This window comes from Coregonus clupeaformis, chromosome 15, assembly GCF_020615455.1.
Source record: "Coregonus clupeaformis isolate EN_2021a chromosome 15, ASM2061545v1, whole genome shotgun sequence".
Taxonomy (NCBI): domain Eukaryota; kingdom Metazoa; phylum Chordata; class Actinopteri; order Salmoniformes; family Salmonidae; genus Coregonus; species Coregonus clupeaformis.
The window spans coordinates 29,063,901-29,082,277 of record NC_059206.1 but is presented as its reverse complement, the minus strand read 5'-3'; the positions used below and the strand labels follow the sequence as shown (position 1 = coordinate 29,082,277).

The window sequence follows — 18,377 nt, the reverse complement described above, 5'->3', positions numbered from 1 at the left end:
CTGCAAAACATGACTTAGTACTTGGTGGCAAAACCCTTGTTGGCAATCACAGAGGTCAGACGTTTCTTGTAGTTGGCCACCAGGTTTGCACACATCTAAGGAGGGATTTTGTTCCACTCCCCTTTGCAGATCTTCTCCAAGTCATTAAGGTTTCGAGGCTGACGTTTGGCAACTCGAACCTTCAGCTCCCTCCACAGATTTTCTATGGGATTAAGGTCTGGAGACTGGCTAGGCCACTCCAGGACCTTAATGTGCTTCTTCTTGAGCCACTCCTTTGTTGCCTTGGCCGTGTGTTTTGGGTCATTGTCATGCTGGAATACCCATCCACGACCCATTTTCAATGCCCTGGCTGAGGGAAGGAGGTTGTCACCCAAGATTTGATGGTACATGGCCCTGTCCATCGTCCCTTTGATGCAGTGAAGTTGTCCTGTCCCCTTAGCAGACAAACAACCCCAATGCATAATGTTTCCACCTCCATGTTTGACTATGGGGATGGTGTTCTTGGGGTCATAGGCAGCATTCCTCCTCCTCCAAACACAGCGAGTTGAGTTGATGCCAAAGAGCTCCATTTTGGTCTCATCTGACCACAACACTTTCACCAAGTTCTCCTCTGAATCATTCAGATGTTCATTGGCAAACTTCAGACGGCCCTGTATATGTGCTTTCTTGAGCAGGGGGACCTTGCGGGCGCTGCAGGATTTCAGTCCTTCACGGCGTAGTGTGTTACCAATTGTTTTTTGGTGACTATGGTTCCAGCTGCCTTGAGATCATTGACAAGATCCTCCCGTGTAGTTCTGGGCTGATTCCACACCCTTCTCATGATCATTGCAACTCCACGAGGTGAGACCTTGCATGGAGCCCCAGGCCGAGGGAGATTGACAGTTCTTATGTGTTTCTTCCATTTGCGAATAATCGCACCAACTGTTGTCACCTTCTCATCAAGCTGCTTAGCGATGGTCTTGTAGCCCATTCCAGCCTTGTGTAGGTCTACAATCTTGTCCCTGACATCCTTGGAGAGCTCTTTGGTCTTGGCCATGGTGGAGAGTTTGGAATCTGATTGATTGATTGCTTCTGTGGACAGGTGTCTTTTATACAGGTAACAAACTGAGATTAGGAGCACTCCCTTTAAGAGTGTGCTCCTAATCTCAGCTCGTTACCTGTATAAAAGACACCTGGGAGCCAGAAATCTTTCTGATTGAGAGGGGGTCAAATACTTATTTCCCTCATTAAAATGCAAATCAATTTATAACATTTTTGACATGCGTTTCTCTGGATTTTTTGTTGTTGTTATTCTGTCTCTCACTGTTCAAATAAACCTACCATTAAAATTATAGACTGATCATGTCTTTACCAGTGGGCAAACGTACAAAATCAGCAGGGGATCAAATACTTTTTTCCCTCACTGTAAGTGAAATAATCTGTCTGTAAACAATTGTTGGAAAAATTACTTGTGTCATGCACAAAGTAGATGTCCTAACCGACTTGCCAAAACTATATCCACGTATTCTTCAGATATACTATATATTCTATCCACATTCCGTCCATAATGTCTATACATCCCATCACACACACACACACACACACACACAAACACACACATATTTATTTATACGCCGGACTCCGACATTGCTCATTCTAATATTTCTATAATTCTTAATTCCATTATTTTACTTTAGATTTGTGTGTATTGTTAGATATTACTGCACTGTTGGAGCTAGGAACACAAGCATTTCACTACACCATTAACAACATTTACTAAATATGTGTATGTGACCAATAAAACATTATTTTATTTGACAATTCCTGGAAGCTGAAAATGTCCCAGTTCTTCCATGGCCTGCATACCCACCAGGGTACCCATTGAGCATGTTTGGGATGCACTGGATCGACGTGTTCCAGTTCCCGCCAATATCCAGCAACTTCACACAGCCATTGAAGAGAAGTGGGACAACATTCCAAAGGCCACAATCAACAGCCTGATCAACTATATGCGAAGGAGATGTGTCGCGCTGCATGAGGCAAATGGTGGTCACACCAGACACTGACTGGTTTTCTGATCCACGCCCCTACCTTTTGTTTTAAGGTATCTGTGACCAACAAATTCATATCTGTATTCCCAGTCAGGTGAAATCCATTGATTAGGGCCTAATTTATTTATTTAAATTGACTGATTTCCTTATATGAACTGTAACTCAATCAAATCTTTAAAATTGTTGCATGTAACGTTTATATTTTTGTTCAGTGTATTTACGCTTGCCATAACAAAGGGGTTGAATACTTATTGACTCAAGACATTTCAGCTTTTCATTTTAAATTAATTTGTACACATTAAATAAAAAAATCCACTTTGACATAATGGGGTATTGTTGTGTGTAGATCAGTGACACAAAATCTCAATTTAATCCATTTTAAATTCAGGCTGTAACACAACAAAATGTGGAGAAAGTCAAGGGATGTGAATACTTTCTGAAGGCACTGTTTATTACAGGTCAAACTCTTCACAAGGCAACATTCAAGTATTACTCATCTCACTCATCCCTAAGAGATTCCAAAATACCCGACTCGGAACAAGACACATTGTGGTTTGCATCTTGAATTACTGAAAGCCAAAAACTGAAAGGCAACAACAAAAAAACAAGGTACTTGTTTTTTGTTTTAGGTTTTCAGTTTGACTGTTATTCAAGATATAAACCACAACTTGTCTTGTTATTAGTCTGTTCAGACCCTTGCACTCTCTTTTTTTCCATACCTGTATATCCATGTAAATATTAGGTAACCTTCAATACCATTAGAAAAAACACTGCCCTGTAGCCTAATGTACAATACTGTATATCATTACATGTCTAACTGATAGTGTGCACCCATATCCTAGCAACATTCCTCATGGCAGTGTATCATTTTGAAATGCATCCTTTGATGTTTTGATGACACACAACTCTTTTAGTTTACTTTCTCTACTCCTTTAAATCAGGAAATTCCTCAATGTGAAAGTGTGTTAAAGTGACTCATATTACTCTTGAGTAAGTCCAAACTAGATACTTGACCATTCAAACCCACATAGATAACCCTGACAAGTAAACTGTTCTTCTACTAAAGAGAGATAAATCCCACTTTTCTTTTGAAGCTGGGAGGAGAAGACATGCTCTGGTTATATATGTCTTTCAGTAATAAACCAGAGTGACATGCTGTATACAGTACGCATACCTCTTCTGTGGTAGGGGTCTGGGGTATGGTACATCACAGCTTGTACCATTACCAACAAGTCACTGACCCACCATAACTGCATTCTTTATCAGACACTCACGCATAACATTAAGATATATGTGGGGGTTGAGAGTGTGTGGCTTTATGTTATATACTGCACAGACAAATACAGACAAATACAGTACAGTACATAAATCCCCCAATAATCACAAAACACATAAGCATGCACAGTCGCACAAACACACACATTATGCAAACATATACACGACACGATGCCATTGAAATACAATGCCACACATACAGTATCCACAGTCAGACGCGCATGTAGACACACACACACAGTGTATCAGTAGGGAGCGTGTGAAACGGTGCGTCCCCCTCCTCCCAGGGTGTACAGGAAGGCCCAGACAATGCAGAGGCTTCATGACGGGTTCAGCTCCACTCTGCACTCTCTCAATGGCCAGTCCTAGTCCTCCTAGTCCAGGCCTGGCCCGGGCCGAGAGCCACTGGGTCGTATCCGCTCTGGCAGTTATTTTTAACTCAGGGAAGCCACGGCTCCAAGACACACACACTCAGTTTCCTCATGGGAGTAGGGTTCACTGATTACTGTGCCATAGCACAGCGTATGCATTGTGTGTGTGTGTGTGTGACACTGGGTTACAGTGTGTGACAGGTTAGGTTAGTTGGCTTTTACCTTCGTACAAGAGGTAGACAACAACCTTTGTGAATTTCCTGCTCAAAGTCAAACACTTGTGGTTGGTGACACGACTGGCTATAGTGACCACTTAGTGCCTTGATGAAGTGTGAGAAAGAAGTGGGCTGAAATATCTAAGAGCTGTGGTAAGGAGACTGAAACAGGTGTCCTTTAGTTACCTACTCTTTATGTTTCAACACATCCAGTGTGCGTACCAGTATGGGCATGCATGTGTGTGGAGGGAGTTGGGGGCAAAGGGGAATTCTGTGAGGTTTATTGTTGCGTGGCTTTACACAAAAACATTGATTGACCTTTAAAGGTCCTTTCAAAATCATCCTGTTGTTAACTAAGAGTTTGACCTAGGGCTGGGTGATATATTGAATTATTTTGATTGATTCGAATGTATGTTTTTGCACGATATTTCAAATTTCTGTATCGCAAGAATCAAGGTTTTGTTATTTTTCTTTATGAGCGTTTATGTCTGCTTGTTCTCATGTTGTACTTTTGGTCTCGTCTCCTTTGCTCCTCTGTGTGCACCTCCCCATTTACACCAGAGATCTGTATCTAATTACAAGATGCACGTCTCCGCCCTAACAATGGGAGTCGTTGTCCCAAAGGTGGGAAGGCAGGCGACAAGTTTAGGTGCAAAATAAGTCCATAGAAACGCATTGGGCCTATTTTGGACAGATTTTAGCGAGAGTGAAACCGCTTCCTCTATGGTTTATACACACACCAAGCCCCTCCCCTGTCATCTCACACCAACAAAGTTGAAAGATCACATCTTCCTCTCTGACAAGCGGTTTCAACTCGCTATTTGCATTTGAGGTTTGGTCCAACAGAATCGGTCATATGGACACCAAAACACATTGAGACATTATTTTACTGTAATAGAGGAGTTAACTTTTCTAACGATACCCTTCTTATGTCTCAACTACTCAAATTGCGCGCAGAGCAGACACTACTAAAACTAGAGTATCAATTAACTTTGATTCTGGAAAATGAATGCTCAGTTTGTCGGGCGTGGAATTGGGGTACCACATACCGCTATCAGCATTTTAGCCAAAGACTGTTATACTAGCTGTCTAGTCTGTGTTTTATAAATGTTCAATAAGCATAAAACACAATTATATAAGGAATTGGCAACTCGTTCTCACTCTGAGAAATAAGGTAGGCCACTTGATTTCAACCTTTGAACAAAGTGGACAGGCTAACATGCTTTTCAAACAGTTCTAGACAGACAGAAGGGTGTGTTCATAACAATTCAACTGTTCAACCTTGTCAGCTAGCAAATAGATCCAAGTTGGCTAAACTTGAAATATAAAGATTAGTTGGCTAATCACTAGCACGTGGGCTTGAGAGATTGTTGATGAGACCGGTGTTAATTTTCTATAGCCTAACGCCCGCTACAAGAAGTTAGTCATTATTAGTACATGTGCATTAAGCATGGTTCTAGTTACATTTGTAACAAAAAAGGGCATTTTCATAGACAGACTTGAAAGCTAGATCACTGATTATTGCAAAAAAAAAGCAGGTTAAACTATTTTTATAAAATATAAATTATTAGTGGGTCTTATGGTTGTGGAAAGCTGATATTTAGCCTAGGTATAACTTCACAAGTTAATTGTACAACAACGCTTATTTAGAAAAATATATATATATCGTGAACAAAAAAAATTGAGATATGATTTTTAGGCCATATCGCCCAGCCCTAGATGGACCTTCTGTGAAACTAGCTTCACCGTAACACTGTAGATGGCCAACTTAATGCCACCTATTAGATCGAGTTTAACGTTTATAGCAGAGTTAAGTTCATTTTAACCCATGTATGGAATTTGACCGAGTTAGAAAGGAATGACATGGCTATAGGTAGGCTGTTGAAGGTGTGGAGAGAAATAGAGAGAAAGAAGGGAAGCCGGAGAGAAAGAGAAGAGTGACTCACACACAAGTCTCTTTAGAGAGTCCATTACCTTGTTCCAAAGACAATCACATTAGCGCCATAACTGGGTGTCTCCAAATAAAAAGCTATTTGAAGCCCCTGGATAGTTTATAGCCTTCTCCATAAACACATCAGAGAAAAAATTCAGACTGTGTGTCTGGTCCAACAGATCTATAGGGCCTAAGTGACCATCTCAAAGTGTGATTTATGTCTTTGTAAACACTATCCCACCCTATGGACAAAGGTTGGGGCGCGTTCAACATCCTCTGAACATTTTAGCGTTATTTTGTCTAAGATCTGGGAGGGAAAAATACATAGAACTTGGCAGGGTTGCGAGACACCTTTGAGACAGTTTTAACTCAAATTTCACACAGAAGTGTGGCAACTGTCAATGATAGGATATTCCCTCCCAGGTAGTGTTCCGGATGTTCAGACTGGTGATAATTCAGACATCACAAACTGTCTGAGTTTTCTTGAATGGACTTTAGTTGAACTAGTACAGTCAGTGAAATGCATTATTTTCAAAGTAAATCACTGCGCTATAAGAGGTTAATGAATCTCAAAGAAACAACCATGTAGTTAATATGTTATTACTATGTAGTTACCATTTTACTAGGTCATTTGTTAGTAAATACCTAGTAACTGGTGTACCATGAAATAAAGTACAAGGTTCACTATCTGTGTTCCATGATTAAGAGGTCATCTTCAGAAAATTGCTGGAAAACAACTGCATCAAACATCTCTCTCTCTCTCTCTCTCTCTCTCTCTCTCTCTCTCTCTCTCTCTCTCTCTCTCTCTCTCTCTCTCTCTCTCTCTCTCTCTCTCTCTCTCTCTCTCTCTCTCTCTCTCTCTCATAAGGTGTTGGCAACAGGTGTATTTCCAGTATAACTTGGTCACCACATGACGTCATATGGTAAACAAGTGTTGGTCATGGGCTGTAAGTGCTTTAGATATCCTTATCAATCCTTTTCACTGAGGAAATTACAGTAACAGGTGTGATTCAAAGATGACATACATCTTAAAAACGCCACTCCTTTTGTTCTGGTCCTTGGTGATGAAAATTATAGAGTGAAAAATGTTAACACGATCACAGCTTTCCCCCACATTCTTCCTTTTACGTTCTGAGGTTTGATATGAACTCTAAATGACAACCGATCAGACAGACGTGTGAGTGAGTGTAACCACCAGACTGACAACCTGCCCTCTGATTACAACGCTTGCACTGGGGTTGCATCATACTGTAGGCTGTAGTCTGCATGTGACTTCTCTACTCTATCAACGCCAGTGCTCGCAGTGGAATGTAAGAGGTGCCAGCCTGGTACTCTTTCATTTCACTGTACCATGTTTTGTATTTTGAGACAGTATTCTAAAAGACAGTATCATATAAGAGACATATTCTAAAGTTCTACAGTTTTAAACTATATGTTTTCCATCTGACTTTTAATTGTGAATCATACATAGCATGAAGTAGCAGAAACAATCACTTTGGTGACCAATAGTGGATCCTATCCATAGCCACACTGTTGAACTTGTACTTCTACTAATATAGAAGTAGTAGGCCTCCCTGATGGTTGTCTTTTCCTTTGTTGCCCATAGAGATAGAGAGTGATTTCCTGTGTGAAGCCACACCCAGTAGTAAAGTAAACCAAACCACAGATAACATCTAGTGTAAATGAGTGCGGGCTGGGCATGACTAGATTGATGCCACTAATAATCTGTAAATCTGTGTATTTTCTACACAGGAAATGTACTGAAGAGACAGGCACGTACACTGCAGCCATTTGCAATGGGGTGGAGGGGGGACCATTAGGGGGAGTTGAAAGTCCGCTCGATTAGGGGGGTTGAAAGTCTACTCGCAGTCCCCTAGCAACAAGCATTGACCGGCGAGAAGACTCCAGAAGTTTCTGTTGTTTACAGAAGAGATAAACAATGACATCGCCACCCCAGAGAGAGAAGTAATTTGGTCTAAGTAGCGGAACAATGCATGACTACAAACTTGGATCTGGTGATTAGGCTACTCAGTCCAAAACAACCTCTGGTGCTGGATTGTACACAGCAAATTGCCCAGTGTTACCTAGTGTTGATTTTTCAGTGTAACATTTCTAGTGTTGATTCAGGTGTTCAATTACATCTGTACGTGTTGAAGGCCCAGTGCAGTCAACAACGTGATTTTCCTGTGTTTTATGTATACATATTTCCACACTACGCAGTTGGAATAATACTGTGAAATTGTGAAAATTATGATAATGCCCTTTTAGAGCTGTTTGAAAAGACTGAAATTTCAGCCTGTTTTGGTGGGATGGAGCTTTGGCCTTTCCATGGTGACAACTCCATGCAGTAAATTAGTTAATAGACCAATAAGAATGAAAATGTGAAACCTCTCTGCCAATAACAGATCGTTTTCAGTTTTCCCCTTCCCACTCAGACAACTCCCAGACAGTCCTAGATAAATTCTTGCTTGAGAAATTGCTCTTTGCTAAGAAGCTACTTTTGACCATTTTAATTGAAAACAATCACAGTAAGGTACTTAATTGTACCCAGAAATGATTTGATATTGAGATAAAAAAACGGCTATATTGGACCATTGAATTAACACTCAGTGGTGTAAAAGAACCCCAGTGTTGGTGTTAATAACCAGTATTAAACCAAAACCACGACCATCATTATCATATTTCCCAGCATGCTCTATTACCGGTCGATTTTTTTGAATTGTTTTTACATGTACATTGACTAATTAATCTTATGCTACTCAAATTTAAATAACATTTATTTTGTTACCCTAATTCAATCTGTTACTTGAACTTATTGCACCCGTTACTGAAATGTGACCGACCGGCTCGATCTGCAGCGAAATTTGAAATGGTGTTTTTTACATTGGATAAAAGTTGAAAAAGAAAAGGGAAAGGGAGACTCAGAGCTAGAAAATGGTATATCATACTCTACAGTTGAGGGACAATGGGAAAGTAATTCTGCTTTGAAAGTTGATAAACCTCCCAAAAGTTAATGAACCTCCCAAGTGGCGCAGTGGTCTAAGGCACTGCATTGCAGTGCTAGCTGTGCCACTAGAGATCCTGGTTCAAATCCAGGCTCTGTCGTAGCCAACTGCGACCGGGAGACCCATGGGGCGGCACACAATTCATCCAGGGTAGGGGAGGGAATGGCCGGCAGGGATGTAGCTCAGTTGGTAAAGCATGGCGTTTGCAACGCCAGGGTTGTGGGTTTGATTCCCACGGGGGGCCAGTATAAAACAATTATGTATGCACTAACTGTGAGTCGCTCTGGATAAGAGTGTCTGCTAAATGACTAAAATGTAAATGTAATAAACTTGTAACCCCACTTTTGAGAAAATGGCCCTTGAATGTTTTGGTACACCTACTGGAGAGCTCTTCTTTGTCTACACCCATTCAGCATCGTTCACACCCTCTTAAGCCTTAGCCCCACCCATCTCTTTAAGGATTCACGTGAGGCCATATGCTAAACAGAGTGAGTACGGTAGTTTACTAAACAAACAAAGATTGCAAGACTAAAGGCTGGTTTATACTACGTCTATCAACATGTCTGTAGACAGTTGTCGCAGTAACATCATGAACATTCTATTGTCACCCGCCATCAAACTTGTTGTTGTTATGAAAAAATATAAACACAAAAATGACAGGCTGCATGACATCAGCATCCTGGTGGTCCAAAATAGCATAACTGGTGTATTTTAACACCAATAAACCCATCCGTTTAAAAATGAATTGAGTATATTGTATGTCAATCTAGCAAACCAGGCAACTACAAACAACTCTCAAAACAATATTTTGGTTCGTTTATGGCTTGTTAGCTAGCTAACTAATGTTAAGTTAGCTGGCTAGCCAGTTCAAATAATGGCCCTATCATAGCTGACAACATCTTAACTTAGCTAATTTGCATTAATTATTACAGGAAAATAAACTCATAACAACATAATTATTTACAAGTTAATGGCGAGCTAATTACAGAAAATGGCTTGCGATTGTGAGTGTGACAAAATAAAAGCAGGGCATTTTACTGGAGGATTGTAGAATGAACGTTATATATTAATTTGATTTGTTGTTCTTCACATTACCGTCTCTGGTAAACACACACTATATCAAATAAAATCAATATTTATTTGTCACTTGCACAGGCTACAGAAGGTGTAAATGGTACAGTGAAATGGTTACTTGCATATTGGAGTCTTTTGTTTAGACATGTAGCTAGCTAGCTAAACAATGAACCATAATCTCAAGTCATAATTTTACTATCATGCATGAATCTGCAGGTAGCTAAGGCTAATCAACTAGGTTCAATGTTAGCTAGCTAGCTAACATTAGGCTATAACTAGCATTGCAAATGGCTTTCTGAGATATGAATAATATTACTACACAGATCATACACGTAACGTTAGCTAGCGAGCCAGCCAGCTAACATTAGCTATCTAGCTAACAGTACGCTTTAACTTGCAATGAAAATAACTTTCTGACAAAATTAGAAACGTACATTACCGTTCAAAAGTTTGGGGTCACTTAGAAATGTCCTTGTTTTTGAAAGAAAAGCAAACATTTTTTTACATTTTGCAGGCCATCAAAAAATAAAAAGCGAATTATTATGCTCACTTAGCTGTGCCTCACAAGTAATACAACAAACTATCTATTACTAGTGTGATCATTTACCTAATTTGAAAATATATAATTTCAAAATGGTTTGAGAAGAACAACATCGGCAGGCCAATTCAAACATAGCCATAGTACAACCTGGTCTCAGAGCATTTCGTATTATTCTGTAAGTAAATCTGAGACACTCGTATGGTATTTATTCATTTGCGGATGTCCATCAACCATTTTGTATGATATGTTACGAATTACAATTCTTATTATATGTTACGAATTTGCAAAACTTACAATATGTTGAGAATTAGCAAAATGTGCAATATTTCCTGGCAACCCCTCATTACGCACACCTGGCAACCATCCTTACGCACACATGCACCCCATCATCAGTCACACCTGGACTTTATTACTACCTTGATTACTTACCATTTATCTAGCACTCTGTTCTGTCAGTCATCAGATGTATTGTTTATGTTTCCTTGTTAGACGCTTCTCTTGTTTTGTATTCGTCCCACGTTCGTTATCATTAAACTCACACTGCACTTGGTTCCTGACTCCCTGCGTCTACGTTACAGTATGTTACGAATTCTAGCTAGGTCGCTAACGTTTACTAGCTGGCTAGGTTAGGGTTAAGATTAGGGTTAAGTTTAGGAGTTAGGTTAAGGTTAGGGGAAGGGTTAGCTAACATTCTACAGTGAGGGAAAAAAGTATTTGATCCCCTGCTGATTTTGTGCGTTTGCACACTGACAAAGAAATGATCAGTCTATGATTTTAATGGTAGGTTTATTTGAACAGTGAGAGACAGAATAACAACAAATAAATTCAGAAAAACGCATGTCAAAAATGTTATAAATTGATTTGCATTTTAATTAGGGAAATAAGCATTTGACCCCCTCTCAATCAGAAAGATTTCTGGCTCCCAGGTGTCTTTTATACAGGTAGCGAGCTGAGATTAGGAGCACACTCTTAAAGGGAGTGCTCCTAATCTCAGCTTGTTACCTGTATAGAAGACACCTGTCCACAGAAACAATCAATCAATCAGATTCCAAACTCTCCACCATGGCCAAGACCAAAGAGCTCTCCAAGGATGTCAGGGACAAGATTGTAGACCTACACGAGGCTGGAATGGGTTACGCCAAGCAGCTTGGTGAGAAGGTGACAACAGTTGGTGTGATTATTCGCAAATGGAAGAAACACAAAATAACTGTCAATCTCCCTCGGCCTGGGGCTCCATGCAAGATCTCACCTCGTGGAGTTGCAATGATCATGAGAACGGTGAGGAATCAGCCCAGAACTACACGGGAGGATCTTGTCAATGATCTCAAAGCAGCTGGGACCAAGAAAACAATTGGTAACACACTACGCCGTGAAGGACTGAAATCCTGCAGTGCCCGCAAGGTCCCCCTGCTCAAGAAAGCACATATACATGCCCGTCTGAAGTTTACCAATGAACATCTGAATGATTCAGAGGAGAACTGGGTGAAAGTGTTGTGGGCAGATGAGACCAAAATGGAGCTCTTTGGCATCAACTCAACTCGCTGTGTTTGGAGGAGGAGGAATGCTGCCTATGACCCCAAGAACACCATCCCCACCGTCAAACATGGAGGTGGAAACATTATGCTTTGGGGGTAATTTTCTGCTAAGGGGACAGGACAACTTCACCTCATCAAAGGGACGATGGACGGGGCCATGTACCGTCAAATCTTGGGTGACAACCTCCTTCACTCAGCCAGGGCATTGAAAATGGGTCGTGGATGGGTATTCCAGCATGACAATGACCCAAAACACACGGCCAAGGCAACAAAGGAGTGGCTCAAGAAGAAGCACATTAAGGTCCTGGAGTGGCCTAGCCAGTCTCCAGACCTTAATCCCATAGAAAATCTGTGGAGGGAGCTGAAGGTTCGAGTTGCCAAACGTCAGCCTCGAAACCTTAATGACTTGGAGAAGATCTGCAAAGGGGAGTGGAACAAAATCCCTCCTTAGATGTGTGCAAACCTGGTGGCCAACTACAAGAAACGTCTGACCTCTGATTGCCAACAAGGGTTTTGCCACCAAGTACTAAGTCATGTTTTGCAGAGGGGTCAAATACTTATTTCCCTCATTAAAATGCAAATCAATTTATAACATTTTTGACATGCGTTTCTCTGGATTTTGTTGTTGTTATTCTGTCTCTCACTGTTCAAATAAACCTACCATTAAAATTATAGACTGATCATTTCTTTGTCAGTGGGCAAACGTACAAAATCAGCAGGTGATCAAATACTTTTTTCCCTCACTGTAGTTGCAAAGTAGTAAGTAGTTGCTAATTAGCTAAAATCCTAAAGTTGTCCGTGACGAGATTCGAACTAGCAACCTTTGGGTTGTTAGACGTTCGAGTTATACGCCCACCCATCCACCCTGACCAACCACCTTTTTCGTTTTTGCCTTAAGTAACCATCTGTCTTATGCAGTGGTGAAATTAGATTTAATTTCTTACCGGTACGGGACACCCAGGTGCATGCACGCCTTTGTTTTTTTTTATACTACAAAAATTACAGGGTAGCCTACTCTGCTGACACTGACAAACAGATCAATAAAAATGATGTCTGATCCATATAATTGGCGTACCCCCACTATTTATTTTGCGTACCACCTTACTTTCACCCCTGTTCTTATGTAACCATACCAAACGTAAAATATCATAATAATTTGAGTGTCCCGGATTTACATTTACTATGTTACGTCTAGTCTATGAGACCAGGCTGATATGTAAGGGATAAACGCTGACATTCTGTACATTACCTTGGAAATAATGGAAGACGCAGCGGGACGAGAAGGAGCGGAGTAAGCAGTATAAGCAGTGATAATGTATTGGGCCTGTAGCCTATGGCACAAAACTCATTGCTACAGAACTGTTTTTAATTGGTTAATGTTTTTTAAGTCATGTTTAACAAAAATCAGAGCGGTAGAACTCGGCTTGCATTTTGACTCAGAAAGTGATCTTGACTCAGAAAAGGTTGGTGACCACTGCTTTAGTTGACTCATATTTTAGTCTTCCCAACAATGACACACTTAGTTATCTACCCACCTCATTCCTTTCTTTTAGCATGTGCATGTAGCATGCTTTTGGGATACGTGTCTTTTCAGATTCCACAATGATTCTTTAGTTGTGGACACTAAATCACCGCACTGCCTCTCTTGCTCTTGGTCCTCAACTTTGTAAGTCACCTCGATTTAGCACCTGTGTGTTTTATCAGTTTCTTTATGAAAATATTTAGCAAACTCCATGACAGTAACTAAAGCAAGGGGCTATAGCAGCACACAAGTAGACTGCAAATGCATGCTGGGGCGGACATGCCCTGAGCTCGTGAAGTCAGTGCTACTGGAGCGAAATTGGAGCGGGCTCCAGCCTTTGGGAATCACACTCCACGCTCCGCTTCTCGTTCCGCTCACATACTCTGGTCACTAACCAATACAGTAATGATCGTTAACGCTACAATTCACTCAAAAGGCAAGGCACTCTGGGAAATGTGCAAATATGGCTTAACACTCAGCAGTGTGTTAATTTAACACTGAAAAGTGTGGACCCGTATAGACACTGGACCAATGTTAAATGTAACACTGTCAGTGTTGATTTAACACTGGAGAATTTGCAGTTTAGAGATGGAAAAGCCTTTTATGTAGCCTAACCGTACCCAATCAATCAATTTAACCAATTGACAACAATAGAGAAAATACCACCAACGTGGAAATAAATGTATCTGATTGAATGGTATTTCCATGAAAATTACTCACAAATTGGTTGTTATTTCAGTTAGTCACGCATTGAAAAACAATCCCAACATATTTATTTCTATGAATTTCTTATACAGTATATTTCGTGGCAAACCCAAAGGGTCTTTTATCCGAGGTGAAGTGTTTCAGGTTTTACTGAGGCCATATTTATAGCATCAGGTTTTGGTGCTGCACGGCTGGAAAAAACAACAGCACAGCACTGAATGGCCCTTTCTGTGTGGAATAAACTTTACATTGGCAGGACTTGCTACGACTCTATTAAATATATAGGCATGTGTGTGTGCATGTCTGTCTGTCTGTCTGTCTGTCTGTGACTTAGGGATCTAGGACAGTTGAAATTCCTTTTCAACAATACTGTATTCTGGTTATTGAAAGCTGTAATATTTTGCAGAGCACGTTTCTCTGCATACCATGAGTTCTACATACTTTATACTTCAACTTCAAGTAAAGAGGTGATAAACCATGTATTGATCGACAAGTAGGCTATACTGTAGTGAGGTGTAATTACAATGTAGGTACAAACTAACAAGTAGATGTACCCCCATTGACATCAAGGTAATAACTAGCCTATACATTCAATAGAAAAATGCCATACAATCATATCATGAAATCATGACAAGCATTTAGCCAGTGGTTCAAATTGTTAGAGTAGAGACCAACCAACCAGGCAATGGTTTGATCCAATGTCCCAGACAGTCAGTGCTGAATTAATAGGGTGGGATCATATCCCGCACCAGATGGTGACTGTTGTCATGGGGGAAGGGGTCGAAATTATACAACACATGTACAGTTAAGTAGCCTACAGTCTAAACTCTCAATACTGTACATGAATGGTTACAATGTTTCCCAGTAAACAAACAAACACCACTGATAATGCGCAGCATTAATCACGCAATGATGTTCAAGTGCAGTGGGCTACAACTTGAGAGATCACCTAAAGTTATAGTTGAATGAATAAGGAGTAGATCAATGTCATCGAATGGACGGCTGATATTGCTGTAGCCTAGCTTATTGCATGTCGGGTCTGCGGCGCAGCGGCCGCTCGAGCGTGGCACCTCACACGAGAGCAAGTTGTAAAGTTCAGGTAAACGTCAGTCTTCGTTTGTCAACGGTTAAATAAGGTAGGTATTCAATCTGCATAGCATTGGGCCCATCGGTTACTATTTTAGCCGGAGTAAAAGTTACTTTGTATCGTTCATACTTCAAGGAATCACATTAACCAAGTGGCCTTGATAGGACATAGAGGCTATGTTACAATTCTCCGCTACACACTTTTCGAATAGTGATACACATCTCACACATTTGATGTGTTATCAAAACATAAGAAAACTACATAGAATACTATATAATACAATATGTATTTTCTTACCGAACATTTCATGAACGTCAGATTGAAGATCATCATGAAACTCCAAACTCCAGCGACAATCATCCAAACTTCAACCTCGTTAAGAAATCTAAAACTTCCTTTCAAACACAACTATTTGCAAAAAGAAAGCATTTTAAGTAAAAAATCCGCAATTTAAACGTAAGCCATCCAGTAGTTTCCATGTATTTAGTTATAAAAGCGATACTTTCTGAAGAGGCGTTTGTCTTAAGCACTCACACTTAAGAGACAGTCCCACCACTGGCATAATTCTTTCAAAGAAATCCTCTACACTCATTGACGTCATCCCGGCCCGTAGACCAATCACATAACTTCATTTGGAGTGGAAAAAACTATGCAACTCCCAACATTTAGAAGTAGGCAGACATCACTGTCAAAAAAGAAACAATATATGATACACGTTGGACATTTGCTAAATTTTGTATACGTTATTTTTTTCATTCAATCCAACAAGATTCGCTAAATATATTAGGTTATAATATTATATATCATGAATCTGTTGAATTGATAAATTAAATTAATTAATATGCAATAGGTTCATTATCAATAATTAATTCTACAATAACCTCAATGTTGTAAGTAGGCTGAAGAAGATGTCTTATTTATTTTAAACCAGACCAGCACACAATGTATAAGAGGGGATGTTTAGGTGTTGTAATTGTTCAGAACATTTAGTGTAGGGTTGACACAATTGCCACATGACAGTGACTACATATAGCCTACATTTCTATCTGAACCTACGGTAATTTACCTGAATAAGCCGCATGTATGGCTCTCAGATGAACTGATTCATTAGGAGTAAACCATTTATTGCACCCAGGGGAATTCCAACACTTGACTGCATTCTTTAAATCACAGGATCCATTCTGCCAGTGCCAGACAATGATGCAACACAGATATTGTGCAATCAGCAAACCTGTGACTTTACTCAAGTAAAGACTAAAGAATTAGGAATTACTAGGTCAGTTCATGAGATAGGCCAACTTCCCTTTTATCCGTCTGTAGAGTATTTTTGACCCTGAAATAAAAGAAGTGACATTTCATTTACAGTAATTTAACATCTTTAGTGTAGATCTTCAGCCCATCTCTAGAATGTTGTAATTGTAACAATGTAATGGTGTAATTCAATACCATTGGAGAAAGTGTGGCTCCCATTAGACATGTGTTTTGGGTGTCAATTAAGATAAAGGCTTAGTCAAGCAACCCAAGATGCAAGTTAGCTGTAGTTCCACAGATAATACCACATCTGTAGGTAAGATTAGAATGATGTAGGCTCTAAACTTCACTTCTAATGTAGTTGATTAGATGCAATAGGTCTACAGAGTTACTGTTGGTCACATTGACATCCTCCCTTGCTAGGCTCTCTATGATAACTTACACAGATGGTGAACAAGACTATATTGGCCCTATTCTTACTGTATGTAGGATGTAGTATAGCCTGAGCTGAGCAGCATCTGTATGAGGGTGTCTGGGTACATGTTGACAACTGGTATGCCAGCTATGCTAGGGAAATGCTCCATTAACAAAATATGTGGTGGAGAGTGAAGGGATTGTCCTTCACCCACTGTACAAACCGAGATCTCCTCCACTTATACGTCTCTGACTAAAACAATTATCTGTGGGCTGGCCATCACTCACCTCTGTTGTAAAAAGGAACACCGTAGAAAAACATTTAAGTGCCACTGTAGTGAGACTTGTGTGTAACCATCAAACTACAGAAGGTTTGACTCTGGGCTTGACTCATACTTGTGGTTTGCCATTGGAAACCCTCATCTTAGCGAGCATAAACAGTGAGCTCAGTCTTCACATAGAGATGCTGTTTACTCACACCCTGCCTTTATGTTTGGCTTGAGTAATGAAATCCTCACTGAATCCTAGAGGGAGAGAAAAAAATTGAGTGCAGTGGGTCTGTTGATAGCCTAATGCCAAAAGTGTTACATTTTTCTTAGGTCAAAACTCTGAGCCAAATCCATAATCTCCCTGCTATAGTTTGAAGATGACTAAACACTTTAACCTGTTGAATTTTGGCACAGCAAAAGAGTTCAAGTTGAATAAGAGATGCATCATGTGCCACTAGAGATCCTGGTTCGAATCCAGGCTCTGTCGCAGCCGGCCGTGACCGGGAGACTCATGGGCGGCGCACAATTGGCCCAGCGTCGTCCAGGGTAGGGGAGGGAATGGCCGGCAGGGATGTAGCTCAGTTGATAGAGCATGGCGTTTGCAACGCCAGGGTTGTGGGTTCGATTCCTACGGGGGGCCAGTATATATAAAAAAAAATAGGCATTCACTAACTGTAAGTCGCTCTGGATAAGAGCGTCTGCTAAATGACTTAAAATGTAAAATGTAAATGTAAATCATCCCCATTCAAAAGTTTTCACATAAAATAAACTCAGTTTTTGTACTATCTAGGAAATCGGCGACCATTTATTCCCCTCGGCTCACTTCCTGTGTTACTTCTTGTGCTTGAGGTCATTGCACAATCTACTCAACAACAGGAAGTGTTGTGATAGGCTTGTTTACAAGCCTCTCTGGCCTCTCCTGACAGAGCCAGTAGTTGCTATTACACACTGACTGGTTTGGACACTGGAACTAGTACTGTACTATAAGTACTCAATGCGTTTTAGCACTCAAAACTTGCAGTGTTTCCCTAAATCTGCTCCTCGGACAAGATGGCGCCGACAGACATGGTCGCCCTGTTTCTAGCTCCTAGTCAACTTTGCAGTATTTAGTTTTTTTTGTGTTATTTTTTACATTATTTACTCAGAATGT

At 40.4% G+C, this 18,377-nt stretch overlaps 1 protein-coding gene across 1 annotated transcript in view; it reads right to left on the bottom strand.

Moving 5' to 3' along the window:
* LOC121582607 (tumor necrosis factor receptor superfamily member 10B-like) overlaps nucleotides 1-15,840 on the bottom strand; it is a 38,347-nt gene extending 22,507 nt beyond the window's left edge. The window contains exon 1 of the mRNA XM_045225093.1: nucleotides 15,591-15,840. Within this exon, the coding sequence (XP_045081028.1) occupies nucleotides 15,591-15,653 (63 nt within the window). The 5' untranslated portion in view covers nucleotides 15,654-15,840. The remainder of the gene's footprint in view (nucleotides 1-15,590) is intronic.
* Nucleotides 15,841-18,377: the final 2,537 nt, after the last annotated feature.